Source organism: Cyprinus carpio, chromosome B19 (assembly GCF_018340385.1).
Source record: "Cyprinus carpio isolate SPL01 chromosome B19, ASM1834038v1, whole genome shotgun sequence".
NCBI lineage: Eukaryota > Metazoa > Chordata > Actinopteri > Cypriniformes > Cyprinidae > Cyprinus > Cyprinus carpio.
Genome location: NC_056615.1, coordinates 14,811,438 through 14,824,131, shown reverse-complemented (window position 1 = coordinate 14,824,131; position 12,694 = coordinate 14,811,438). Strand labels below are relative to the sequence as shown.

Below are 12,694 nucleotides of genomic sequence, written 5' to 3'. Positions count from 1 at the left end.
TAGCTCTATCTGTCAATGGATCACCAACTTTTTGACAGATAGGCAACAGCTAGTGAAAATTGGTAAATTCACATCCAACAGCTGCACCACCAGCACTGGCACCCCTCAGGGTTGCGTCCTCTCCCCACTGCTCTTCTCCCTCCACACCAACGACTGCACCTCTAAAGACCCCTCTGTCAAGCTCCTGAAGTTTGCAGATGACATCGAACTTATCGTCCTCATACAGGACAGTGATGAGTCTGCCTACAGACAGGAGGTAAAAGAGCTGGCTTTCTGGTGCAGTCGAAACCCCCCTGCACTCCCCCACTCACCATCATGGACAGCACTGTGACTGCAGTGGAGTCATTCAGATTCCTGGGAACTACCATCTCTCAGGACCTGAAGTGGGACACTCACATCGACTCCATTGTTAAAAAGGCCCAACAAAGTTTGTACTTCCTTCGCCAGCAGAGGAAATTCAACCTGCTACAGGAGCTGCTGAAACAGTTCTACTCTGCCGTCGAGTATGACCTGTGCACTTCAATAACTGTCTCGTTTGGATCACCTACAAAATCAGACATCAGAAGACTACAGATAATGGTTCGGACTGCTGAAAGAATTATTGGTGCTCCCCTGCCCACCCTTCAAGAAATGTATACATCCAGAGTGAGGAAAAGGGATCAGAAAATCACTCTGGATCGCTCACATCCAAGCCATCTCCTTTTTGAACTTTTGCCATCTGGTTGGCGCTAAAGAGCATCGAATACCAGGACAGCCAGGCACAAGAACACTTTATTTTCCCAGGCAATCTACCTCATGAACAGTTAAATGTTCTCCCATTGTGCAATAATAGTATGTGCAATAACCTTATACTTATTTATCACCCTACATCCTAGTACATCCCTTCAACTTAATTTTGTATATTTATTTTAATTCTATTCCTGTTCTATCTATAGGACACCTGTATATACAGTTTGTTATTTTTTTGTGGCTTATTTATATTTATGTATGTGTATTTTATTCACATCTTATTTTATTTATTTCTGTGTTGTTGTCGTCTCTGTGAACTGGAAGCTTTTGACACTAAAACAAATTCCTTGTATGTGCAACCATACTTGGCAATAAAGCTCTTTCTGATTCTAAGAATACAATTAGTTAAATGACTGGGAAATCTGAGGACTTCAGGAAGGTTCAGCAACTACATCATGGGATAATTGCCATCGTGCCTTTGGGTAAAAGCACTTAACCTCAGTTTGTTCCAGGGAGACTGTGAATTTCCTAAATTATTACTTTCTAACTAATTATTAAATAGGCACAATTATACACAAAGACATAATAAATTTACAGTCCTGTTACTCATGTACATACTATGTACTTATTATAGTAATTACAATAACTAGGTAATAACTAGGTACTAACCCTACCCCATGTAGTTACCTTATATTACTGGTACTTTCTTAGGTATGTACACTGTAAGTACATGTAAGTTCACGTACTGTAAAATAAAGTGTAACCAATATGGCTTTACTGTGAGGCTGGGCCTGGTGTAAACTGGTAAATCAGTCCTTTATAGTAACAATATCTGAAAAAGTACGCTTAGAGGTATTAATCCACTTTATATTTGTAATACTTCTGTAATTTACAGATGGTGTTTCTGTTCATATTATGTTATTAATTATGTCAGAAATGTAAATGTATTCCAATATTCACAGTGTGAAAATATTTTTTTGATTTCACATTGAAGACAAATACTGAAAAACAACATGACCTCTACCAGAGAGTGATAAAGCAAAATGAATATGAAAATATAATAAAACTGCATTTTGAATATCTATGAAAGATGAAACTGCAACAAAATGATGATACAGAAATTCAAAGGCAGGTGTCTGCCAACGATCTGTTACAAGAAGTCACAAAAATGACCCCAGTCACACTATAACAAAATACTATTACATGCAAACAAATGGATATGAAATCTAAGTCTATACATAACTAATTATACATAATTAGTTTTGATCTAAATGTTAAAGAGTAAAACGTTAAAAATGTTTACTATGTTTTGCCATCAAGACAACATTCTGCTGAATTAAAAAAGTTAATTTAGGCCCTAAACTAGCCATACTTTCGTACATTTCCATATTATACCAGTTATTCTATGCTATGAAATGTGAAAATATACATTTCCTAAACAATTCATACATGACTTCACCTCATGTATCTGTACACAAACAATCTATTTATTCTATTTATAATAAAATATAACCAAAAATGCATATTAAGGCACATAGACCTGCTATTTAGGACCTCTGTGTGCAAAACTATTTATTAAAACATAATTTCCTGTTTGTTCCCTTAAAGAACCTTTTAGCCAATTAACAGTTTACTTCTATTTGACTCTAAAACTATATCTGAATTCCACTGCCAAAAATATTCTCTTAATAGTGTACTTTTCCAAATGTATGTGGCATAACAACACACATGTACATTTTGGTTGACTTTTATCATACATTCATGGCCAACCTAAGTTACTGTCCAGACCGAACGTTTCTAGATCAAACTCCAGAACAGAGTCCGGCAGACTTGATATGTCCTGGTCCAGCCAGGATGACGGGTCTGAAAAGGTGGAGAAACATGGTGAGAAATTTAAGTGAATGAAAGGAGAATCTAAAATGAAATATGTTAAGACATACAAGCTATACACACTACAACTATATAAAGCCTACTGTATCATATTTAATACACAAATCTGTTTTATTAAATCTAAAGATTTAATAAACTGTTCCACTTAAAAAGAAAAAAAAAAAACCTTGGACTTTTCGGACTATTGTTTCACATGTCAGGCTTTACATGGTTAAACTGGCTGCTCTTACCAGGTAAGTTGATGTTGAACATATTTTGTGTCTCTCCAGCACTGTAGCTTTGATTCTGTGCTGGCAGTTCCTTGCTTTCTGCAGGTTCACAGTTAAGATCTGACACTCCACTGCCATCTAGAGGCTCCTTTTGAAGCACTCCAAGCTGCACAGAGAATAAACATCTTCGAAGTCAGTCATAAATGCAAAGTCTCTGCGCAGCATCAGACCATATGGCCAAGACATGTGCAATCTAAATTGATGATTCATGAAACAAACAATGTACCTGCTGGGAAAGGGCCTTTGCCTGACTAGGGGTAAGATGTAAGCCAACATATGATTCCTGTAACAAAAAAAGGTGTTTATTATCATAATTATAATCATAACGTCTGGCTTACATGCTCTAATGCAAACAGGGTTCACCTTGTTCAGTTCAAAACCTTTATCCTGTAAACCTGGATTTACTTCACTTTCCTTATAATGAGGGACCTTCGATCCCTTTCCTTGAGTCTCCTGGACAGCGACCTTAGATAGGAGTTTTGGTTCTTCTGGCATCTGCATACAGTGTCTACGCTTCATTTGTGCATGTTGCAAGCCATGTGGGCCTGTTACATGATTCCAGTTTTTCTCCTGACCTGGAGAAGGGAACATTACAGGTTGATGTAGCTGGTGCTTTTGGTACTGGCCCTCTTGGCATGGAATCTGCCACTGGCCCGGATACTGGTACTGCTCCTCGGGTATCTGATGAGGCTGGAACTGTGTGTACAGTTGATGCTGTTGTTGCTGCTGCTGCTGGGAAAGCGCTTGCAGTGAGATGTGTGGTTGGCGAGTCTGGGAATGATACAGTAACTGTTGATGATATTTAGCGTGTGATTGTGAATGATGCTGCAGGGTCCGACTGTGTTTGTGAGTGTGTTGGTGTTGTGTCTGACTGTGTGTTTGTTGATGTTGTGACTGGTGTTCATCTTGACTCCATTGTTCCATCTCTGGGATTGACTGATGCTGGGCCTCTGGCTGGAAATACTGCCGCATTGGCTGATGGGACAGTGGAGGAGCGGATCTGAGGTGCTGAGTGCAGGGATACGCTGGTGGCTTCGACTCCTTCAGAACTTTGTTGGGGTTGAGGAGAGCACCCTGTGTGAAATATTCAATGCACATTAGAAACAGAATAATATTGAACAAGTAATAAAATCCAAAATTATGACCAGGAAGATGAAAGTTTATTTGTTCTTTTAGAAAGTTGATTCAGGGTATCTGCATGTTTGAAATGCATTTAAGTGAATGCAATGCACATTTTAATGCCAATTTAATTGCCAAAAATCCTATTGATGAGCTGCAGTGTTTAAGACAGTTATTAACTAAAACTTAAAACAGTAAATCACATTTAGTCATTTAAATAAAGCTAAAATAAAATCTAAATATATATATATATATATATATATATATATATATATATATATATTTATTTATTTATTGAACAATAAATTAAATATTAGATAAATGTTGCCTTGGTAAATAACTGAAATGAGTACTAAGTTACTAAAACTGAAAGAAAAAATAAATTAGCTATAAATAGAAATATATATATATATATATATATATATATATATATATATATATATATATATATATATATATATATATATATATATATATATATATATATATATATATATATATATATATATAACTAAATCTAAAATAAAAAAAATAAAAATAAAAACGATACTTCAAGTTTATATAAATAATTATTTACATATTTAATATTATTTCTGCCTGGTGTTGTTGTGTCATGACTCATAATATATAGTAAATTACTTTGTACTAAAACTTTGTATGGCCTTAAATTAATAAGTGAATTTAAGAAATTAAAACTTAAAAATGTAATATTTTTTAAGAAACCTACAGAAACCCTGTGAGCAAACATAATAATCAACAATGCTCATATCTTGCCTGGGATACAGAAGACAAGATGGTTGGAGACAGTGTGGGTGAGAACTGCTTTGGATGCTGCCAGCGGGACTCTCCACCACTGGGCACAATGAGTGGGCTGAGCTGGGCTCTCTTGCGTGATGTGGCAGCATGGGTGTGGCCTGTTACACGTGGAGAACCAGAGAGAGAAGAAGAGGAGCAGGAGCGAGAGCTGCCGATTCCGCTGCTGTGGCTGCAGCGGCTGGCAGATGATTGGATGGACTGGTTACTCAGTGAAGAGCTACTGAGGGAGGACTGCAAGGACTGGTTGCTGAGCGATGACTGCAGGGAAGAGTTACTAAGTGACAGACGCAAAGAAGTGGAGCTGAGAGAGCTGGGCAGGGAGTGGCTGCTCAGACAGGTCTGGATGTTGGGATTGCTGAGTGAAGACTGGAGCAAAGGATTACTTAAAGATGCCTGAAGAGATGAGGACAGACCTAAAAGACAAAATTGTGTGGAAACTTTAGTATTTTTAAATAATTTGCATTATAGTTTTTTTTTTTTTCGGAATGCTAAAACCTAGTTTATTTCCAAGTTTAAATTAGATTTTGAATTGCTGATTTTCAATGTGGTCTCAGACATTTTTGGAGTACACTGTATGATACAAAATTGGTGAATTACTAGGGTTTTTATTTTATTTGTCATTTTATTATTATAATTATTAATTTACTATTAGACTATGAAATGTTGTCTGTCTCTGTAGATTCATAACTTTCATAGTCCAGTGATTTTTATAAAAATATTTTGAAAAAAATTGTACCTTTATATTCTGTTTTCATTTTTTAATTTTAGTAATTTTAAGTTTTTTTAACATTTCTATTTAGATAATATTTTTTCTGTTTTAGTTTTAGTAATTTTAGTACTTATTATTAGTCTTATTTTTATTTCAGTTTTTTAAGCTCAAGGTTTTCATGTAATAATTATATTTTAATGTGTTTTATTTAATTTCAATTTACAAAAATGTTTTGGTTAACAATAATAGGGACTGCAAGATGGTTGACAGTTAAAAAAAAAGTTTTCAAAATAATTTTTTATGGCTGTCAAAGTTCATATTAAAATTTGCATCCAAATTGTTTAAAAAAAAATTACTACATGTATCATGTATTGTATTATTTCAAAACTCTTCATTTCAAACTAAAGTATTATTTTATTATTTGCAAATTAAAAATGTTTCTATACAACAAGCTTCTTAATACAGTAAAAAGTACATCTTTTTCAATTTATATTTACATTTGTTTGGCTTTAGTAAACAAAGAAGCTTATTTTTTCAACAGTAAATGAATCTTTATACATGAAAATACACAGCTGCTTTTATATTTTAGAATGGAAAGTCCATTGCAAAGTGATTATCATATTTGGGGGCATCAAAAAGTGAAAAGCCTCTGCATTAATGTAATTACACGGCCAGATCCTGAAACATACCTGGTAAGTTAAAGTCAGCCATGATGTCAGGGTGCGTGGAAGTGTTGCTCAATTGCTCCGCACCGCTTTGGGGCTCAGAATCCTGGCCTACAGGAAGAGGAGAAGGCAGGTGGAGGCTGGAGAGATCTGGAAGAGAGCCGCTCGTACTGAGGGCCGACGGGACAGGGAGGGACGATATCTGCTGATCGGCCAATGGGAAGCTGCTGGAGAGACAGCAAACAAACATTGTTTAAATAAGAAAAACTGAAATAGCTTAGTGACTAGGACTACAAAGAAACTTACTGAAAAAAAGGTGTTTCACATCCTGATGAACCCATTGAGGATAACTATGAAAGAAGATACAAGCCTTGCATTATCAAAGTCTTTAACAACAATTCATCAGTGTGATATGAATGAGGCAGAATAAATACCTTCTTTAGTTTGGGAGATTGGGTCTCCTCTTGAATATTTTCTTCAATCAGTGGTGCTGGATGTACAAACCCAAAGAATCCGTTTAATTTAAAATAAGCATGTTCTTTAAAACAAAATACCAATATTTTCATGTTTTCATATTAATATCTGGAACAATCTTATCTTAATGTGAAGTTTACTGACTGATTTGAAGTCCATAAACTGTTTGACTGCACTTACACTACCGTTCAAAGGTTTGGAGTTGGTTTTTTTTAAAACATTTTTCAAATAATTTGTTATGCTCACCAAGGCATTGATTTGATTAAAAACAGTAATATTAGGAAATATATTACAATTTAAATTAACAGTTTTTTATTTTAATATACTTGAAAAGTCTTTTATTCAGTTATTCATTATTAAGTAATTTATTAAAATGAAATTATTATTTCTATTCTAATATATTTTCATTTGTAATTCATTCCTATTTAATTAAAAGCAACATTGCAACAGTTAAACTCACCATGGTGTCTGGATTGAGGGTTCAGGATCTGGACAGATTTCGGGTGGCCATGCAGCTGGGTGTTTCGCACACTGGTGTGGAGGGCTGAGTCAGAGTTGGTTCTGTGAGGATGAATAGAGTGTGCGAAAACAGGGTGATGTGGGAATCTAAATCTTCCAGAATCAAAATGTTCATCCGAATACAATTATACAATTATTGTATATGCACAAGAGCTGATGTGGACTCAGCAGTCTGAACACTCATGAGTTCTGAACTTCTGTTTACCTATTAAGAGCTGTTAGAGGAAGACGGACCATCTGGCTCTTCTCGGTGGCAGAACAACTGGACCAGTTTCTGATTGGACACAAGCAACACTTCATTAAGGTACTGGCACAAACAAAAGCTCAGGGAGTTACATCTGATGGTGACTTCATTGTGAAAATGACACGATTGTTTAGCATCTAAATGTAACAGGGTGAGCGTGATAGATTTGAGAACACTTTATTTCAAATCTTACCTTCTCCAGGTAGGACCTCGAGGAGGAGAGAGGTGGGTAGAGAGATAGGGAGCGCTATCAAACTGTAAAATGAAGTTAAGGCTTAAGTTAAGAATTCTACAACTGTTCATGATTACATGGTTTTTTTTTAAAGATTAATGCTCTCAGAGGCTACATTTATTGAATTTATTTTTTTGTTGTTGAAAATATACAACAGTAATATTGTGGAAATACTATTACAATTATTACAAATAACTGTTTTCTATTTTAATATCTTTTAAAATGAATTTTTCATTTTCAGCAGTCATTACTTCAGTCTTATGTGTCACATGATCCTCAGAAATTATTCTTATATGTTGATCTGATGTTCAAGAAAAAATATTATTATTACTGGGTGATTTTTTTTAGGATTCTTTGATGAATAGAAAGTTTAAAAGAACAGGATTTATTTGAAATATAAATCTTTTGTAATATTCTAAATGTCTTTACAGATCAATTTAATGTGTCCTTGTTGTACAAAAGTATTAATTTCTTTATGTAAATCATACTAATCCCAAATGTTTGATCAGTAGCATACTCACTACTGAACAAATATTATAATGCCGTTAAATGAAAAACATAACAAGAAAAAAAAAAATCACAACAGAAATTTGCGTGGATTTCCTGCCCTGCAAATCTTTTTTTTTTTTTATGGTAGAATTTATCATAATTAAACATAACTGTTCATTGTATACAATTACTGTTGTGTCTGATATCAGTACAATACAAGACTAAAGCAACACGGTTATAAAGATTAGAGTTGTAGAGTTTCAATATTCCTTTCACACTACTCTACTTCATACTATCTGTAAGACTTTCAGCCATTTTTAAAGTGGGGATACATGTCTCCTGTGCAGCTTCCCAAGAGGACTGGGCTGGACGTCTCTGTACTCTTCATCTGCCTCTAGGAGCTGCTGGGTGAGATAACCTGGGTACTGTTAATAGAAGAAAAGCAAATCAAATTAAATTCCTTCAAACAAAAGGACCTGACATTAAAAAAAAAATCTTAAATTTGTTTCTCCGTTATTTAAAATGATAGGATAATAATACTGAAAAAACAATCAAAATTGCACACCTGGGTCTCTGTGGAGCATCTTGAAATCTGATTAACATTTGGTAGCGATCCTCCATAGTACGGGACCAAGTCTCCGGTTTGCTGAATTCTCTCAGCCTGAACCTGAGGAGGGAACAGAAGCCCAATAACAGTAACAATAATAGCCATCCAACACGGAGTTAAACACAAATCTCATCTCACTCTCTCCCAGACTGCCTTACCCTCAGGGGAACAAATGCCTGTTGCATCATAATTTAAACCAGACATTGTACCTGGGTTTTACAGATCCCTCAGTCTGCAACACTAATGTCAAACAGACCCCAGATGAGTGACTGGCAAAGCTATTTTTGTGCATCGACATAATCCATGTGGACCTGCTGAATCACAAGTCCATATACAGATGGTAAAATACTTCCTAAGTCCTATTTAGTCCCAACACATTTATCATGACCTTTTGATTTTGAAGGGTCTAAAAAACGTATATGAATGCACATCATGTCTTATAGCTTTTTAAACAGCCGTTGATCGAGTTACATGGCCAATTCAGATGTCTGTGTGCTCCATAAAACATCATAATTCAGTTACAACCACCATATTTAGTACATAAAATATTTCAAGGGTCTATTGTTATGCATTATGAAGATTGCCATCTCATAAAAGTCATGATCACGTGTAAACAGAGCCCTGATTTTAATAAGTGACTGATTGATTTAAATTATGCAACTGCAGAGATTGAAGTAACATTAGATCAAACCAAGTAAAAGAAGAAAGAAATATGCTTTTATTTGCGGATTATTATTTCTTCTTCCGCACAGTTGCCTTAAGTAATTGTTATTTTATTGTTTGCAACTTTCTGTTGGATCTTATGGAACAAGTTGGTCCATAGTTGGTTATCCAGTTAAAAATCTGTCCAGGAATAAGATACACATTTTTATTGTTATTAATATTTAAAAAAAAAAAAAAAAGGCATACACGTGTGCTCATTTAGCTGGAGAAAACGGGGTTAATATGTACCCAGGGAGCCGTTCCCAAACATAACTGTTTAAGTATTTATAATCGTTTTTTTTTTTTTTTTTTTTTTTTTTTTTACTTTTTTTGTTTTTGTTTTTGTGTAATCGAACTTCCCTGTACCTAAAGTTGCCCAGTTGTCAGGAATCAATAAAACTGACACTAATAAGGCAAATAACGTTTGAAAGTTTAAGCACTTCCTTCCGCTGCAAACACTTTATAACGGAATAATCCAGGTCAAATATATGACAACTGTCGTAAATGAGCCCGACGTGTCTTCCACTGAGTTAGACTCACCCTGATGGAAGTAATGTCCATCATAACCTCTCGGAAAGCGGCTGTGTCTTCAGCCTGTCGCTGGTTGTGCAGGGCGATTTTCTCGCTGAATTTACGCGGATTGCAGCTTCCAGGCGCCGGTCCCGCTCCGGGCCCCTGTCCGTACCCTGTTTTCCCAAGGCCCGCGCCTGACAAATGCATTATTCCGTCAAATAAGAGAAAGTAAGCTGACTGACACGGTCAGAGATCTATAAGTGACCCAAGAAAGCAAGACTTCTGACAACGGTGAGCAGTGCATTGTGGGTAATGCAGTCCTGAAGGCTGTAGTAAACATCGTTGCCAAGCTCATTCGTTATCTGTTGGCGCACACGCCCAACTACTGTCGAGAAGGAAAAAAAACAACTCTGGTATTTTGGGAAACGTAGTTTTTACAATTATTTTAACAACTACAATGCGGACTGTTTGCAGTTTTGTCGCCTGACTTTGTCGCATTGAAAATAAATAAATAAATAAATAAATGAATAAATAAATAAATAAATAAACACTTGTATTGGAATACTTTCATACAGTTGCAATTATTTTAAAAAGGTCATAAATGAAAGGACAAATCAAACTTTTTATTAAGTTATGTTACATTAAAATGTTAAAACATGAACAATACAAAGTATATTTATTATTTTAATTTTATAATAATTCCCCCCTCAAAGCACGTTTTTATTATATATATATATATATATATATATATATATATATATATATATATATATATATATATATATATATATATATATATATATATATATATAATTTTAACATTTTATTATATAATTTAATATTCAGTTATTTTAATTTATGCTCTCTGCAATACAGCAAAAATGTTCAAATATTGTTTTAGACACTGGGAGCCATGGAGTCAAAAAGGTTGGAAGCCACTATTTTTGATCTTTTGATATTATATTTTATCTTTTTTTAATATATGTAATTTTTCATATTAAATTCATATATAATTTTCTCAGATTATTTATTCACGATTTCAAGCTGCTTTAATGAAATACTGATGAAAAATAATAAATTCTCGAAGGACTACAAACGATTCGTCATAAAACTACAATTCCCATGTGACCGTCGTCCAGTGACGTCTCTTTGAAAGCCTGTAGATTTACTTCCGTTACGCGGCTGCCTCTAACAGAACAGAACATGTCTGGAAAAAACATGGAGGAGAAAGTTGAGCAAGCTACAAACAGTAAAAATATATCTCTGCCTGTGTCGAGGGTGCGATTAATCATGAAAAGTTCTCCCGACGTGTCCTGTATTAACCAGGACGCTCTTTTCTTGACAACAAAAGCAACGGTAATTTAATGTGTTATTAATCAATGGTCAGTTGCCAGGTTATCTGCCTTATTTAGTTACTTTAGTTGAAAACTTTTTTGGTTTTAGTCACTAGAAACATCTGTGGTATCAGTTAGCTTTTAGTTTAAATACACATTCCCCATAGTTATAATAGCTGCGGAGCTTCTGTCACGAAAACAAATTCCTCGTATGTGTAAACATACCTGGCAATAAAGTTCATTCTGATTCTGATTCTGATTCTATATATATATATATATATATATATATATATATATATATATATATATATATATATATATATATATATACTCACACTGGTAAGAGTACAAAGGAAAGGCACCGACAGTGTGTTTGTTTATCACTGACTTATGTTTTTATTAATGTGTGACATATTCATAATTTCCTCATAGGAGCTTTTTGTCCAGCACTTGGCTCTGTCCTCATATAAAAATGGTTCAGGTAAGGAGACAAACACACTGTCATACAGTGATCTGGCCAATGTAGCAGAGGAGACGGAAACATTTCAGTTTTTAACCGGTGAGTCCTGGCCCTTTGTGATGATGACAAACACTATTCAAACTAAATCAGCTGGTGTGTGAAAACAGTTTTGTCTCTTCTATTTTTAGATATCCTTCCTAAGAAAATCTTGGCCAGAGACTATCTGAAGTCACTGGAAGAAATGGAAAAAGATGATGAAAACCTGTAGTGATGTATAGCAAGGCGGAGGAAATCACTGTGAACTGGTCCTGACCACTTCCTCTCTAAAACACTGGATAAAATCATAGGACATTGTCTTACAAATCAGGACATTTCACCCAAAGAGTTGTACTTTTACACCTCTGTTGTTTTAGAGAGGTTAATGTGCATGTTTTACTTAATGTAGTCTGTATGTTTTAGCACCCACTTACACTATGCCGTGTGTCAAAATGTTCAATAGCCACTGTAGATTCACAGCTGAACCACTCTGAGTACTGGAAAACAGGTTATATGGTGTTTCGTCATACATCATTGGTGTTTTATTACCTCTTGACACCATGATTTGTATGTTTAAGGAAGATCCAATCATCGATACACTCAATGTGAAATCAGACCTGGCTCATGTGTCTACAAATTGAAAATGTTTTTCTCAGGGTGTAAAATGTATCTTAGAGGTGTACTTCATGGCCATGTTTTAACATTTTAACCACTGTGGATAAAAATGCGTTTGATTAATACTTGACTCTGGACTGCAGCTTAAGATTTATATAGTGTACTGTATCGTTTTTAAATGCTTGAACAGTCTGAATTTTGTATTTGAATAAATACTTTTGCTGATTATGTGTTCATTATAATCTTATTTTTAATATGGCAGTCAGTCAGAA

General features: G+C 34.8%; 2 protein-coding genes across 3 annotated transcripts; one reads left to right on the top strand and one right to left on the bottom strand.

Moving 5' to 3' along the window:
* Positions 1 to 1,580: 1,580 nt before the first annotated feature.
* Positions 1,581 to 10,364, bottom strand: crtc2 (CREB regulated transcription coactivator 2). Of its 2 annotated transcripts, none has more exons than XM_042745252.1 (14): positions 10,005 to 10,364; positions 8,721 to 8,822; positions 8,488 to 8,580; positions 7,628 to 7,689; positions 7,396 to 7,464; positions 7,132 to 7,232; positions 6,632 to 6,702; positions 6,504 to 6,547; positions 6,222 to 6,424; positions 4,782 to 5,236; positions 3,252 to 3,962; positions 3,115 to 3,171; positions 2,850 to 2,994; positions 1,581 to 2,592 (listed from the first exon to the last, which is right to left on the bottom strand). In XM_042745252.1, the coding sequence occupies exons 1-14, from the start codon at positions 10,182 to 10,184 to the stop codon at positions 2,489 to 2,491; spliced, it is 2,397 nt and encodes a 798-aa protein (XP_042601186.1). In that variant the 5' UTR covers positions 10,185 to 10,364; the 3' UTR covers positions 1,581 to 2,488. The 2 variants fall into 2 exon arrangements, with proteins under 2 accessions (XP_042601186.1, XP_042601187.1); XM_042745253.1 differs by having other exon boundaries at positions 6,222 to 6,421.
* Positions 10,365 to 11,140: 776 nt separating this feature from the next.
* On the top strand, positions 11,141 to 12,650 carry LOC109111657 (chromatin accessibility complex protein 1-like). The gene is made up of 3 exons (XM_019124619.2): positions 11,141 to 11,333; positions 11,744 to 11,870; positions 11,960 to 12,650. Exons 1-3 carry the CDS (start codon positions 11,181 to 11,183, stop codon positions 12,037 to 12,039), a joined length of 360 nt encoding a protein of 119 aa, XP_018980164.2. The 5' UTR covers positions 11,141 to 11,180; the 3' UTR covers positions 12,040 to 12,650.
* The last annotated feature ends 44 nt before the right edge of the window (positions 12,651 to 12,694 follow it).

Coding starts and splice junctions, on each gene's coding strand:
- crtc2 (XM_042745252.1), bottom strand. CDS start 10,184: ATGCATTTGTCAGGCGCGGGCCTTGGGAAAACAGGGTACGGACAGGGG. Junction 7,233..7,395: donor CCTCTAACAGCTCTTAATAG/GTAAACAGAAGT, acceptor TCATCCTCACAG/AACCAACTCTGACTCAGCCC. Junction 6,425..6,503: donor TGTGAAACACCTTTTTTTCA/GTAAGTTTCTTT, acceptor CTGTCTCTCCAG/CAGCTTCCCATTGGCCGATC.
- LOC109111657 (XM_019124619.2), top strand. CDS start 11,181: ATGTCTGGAAAAAACATGGAGGAGAAAGTTGAGCAAGCTACAAACAGT. Junction 11,334..11,743: donor TCTTGACAACAAAAGCAACG/GTAATTTAATGT, acceptor ATTTCCTCATAG/GAGCTTTTTGTCCAGCACTT. Junction 11,871..11,959: donor AACATTTCAGTTTTTAACCG/GTGAGTCCTGGC, acceptor TTCTATTTTTAG/ATATCCTTCCTAAGAAAATC.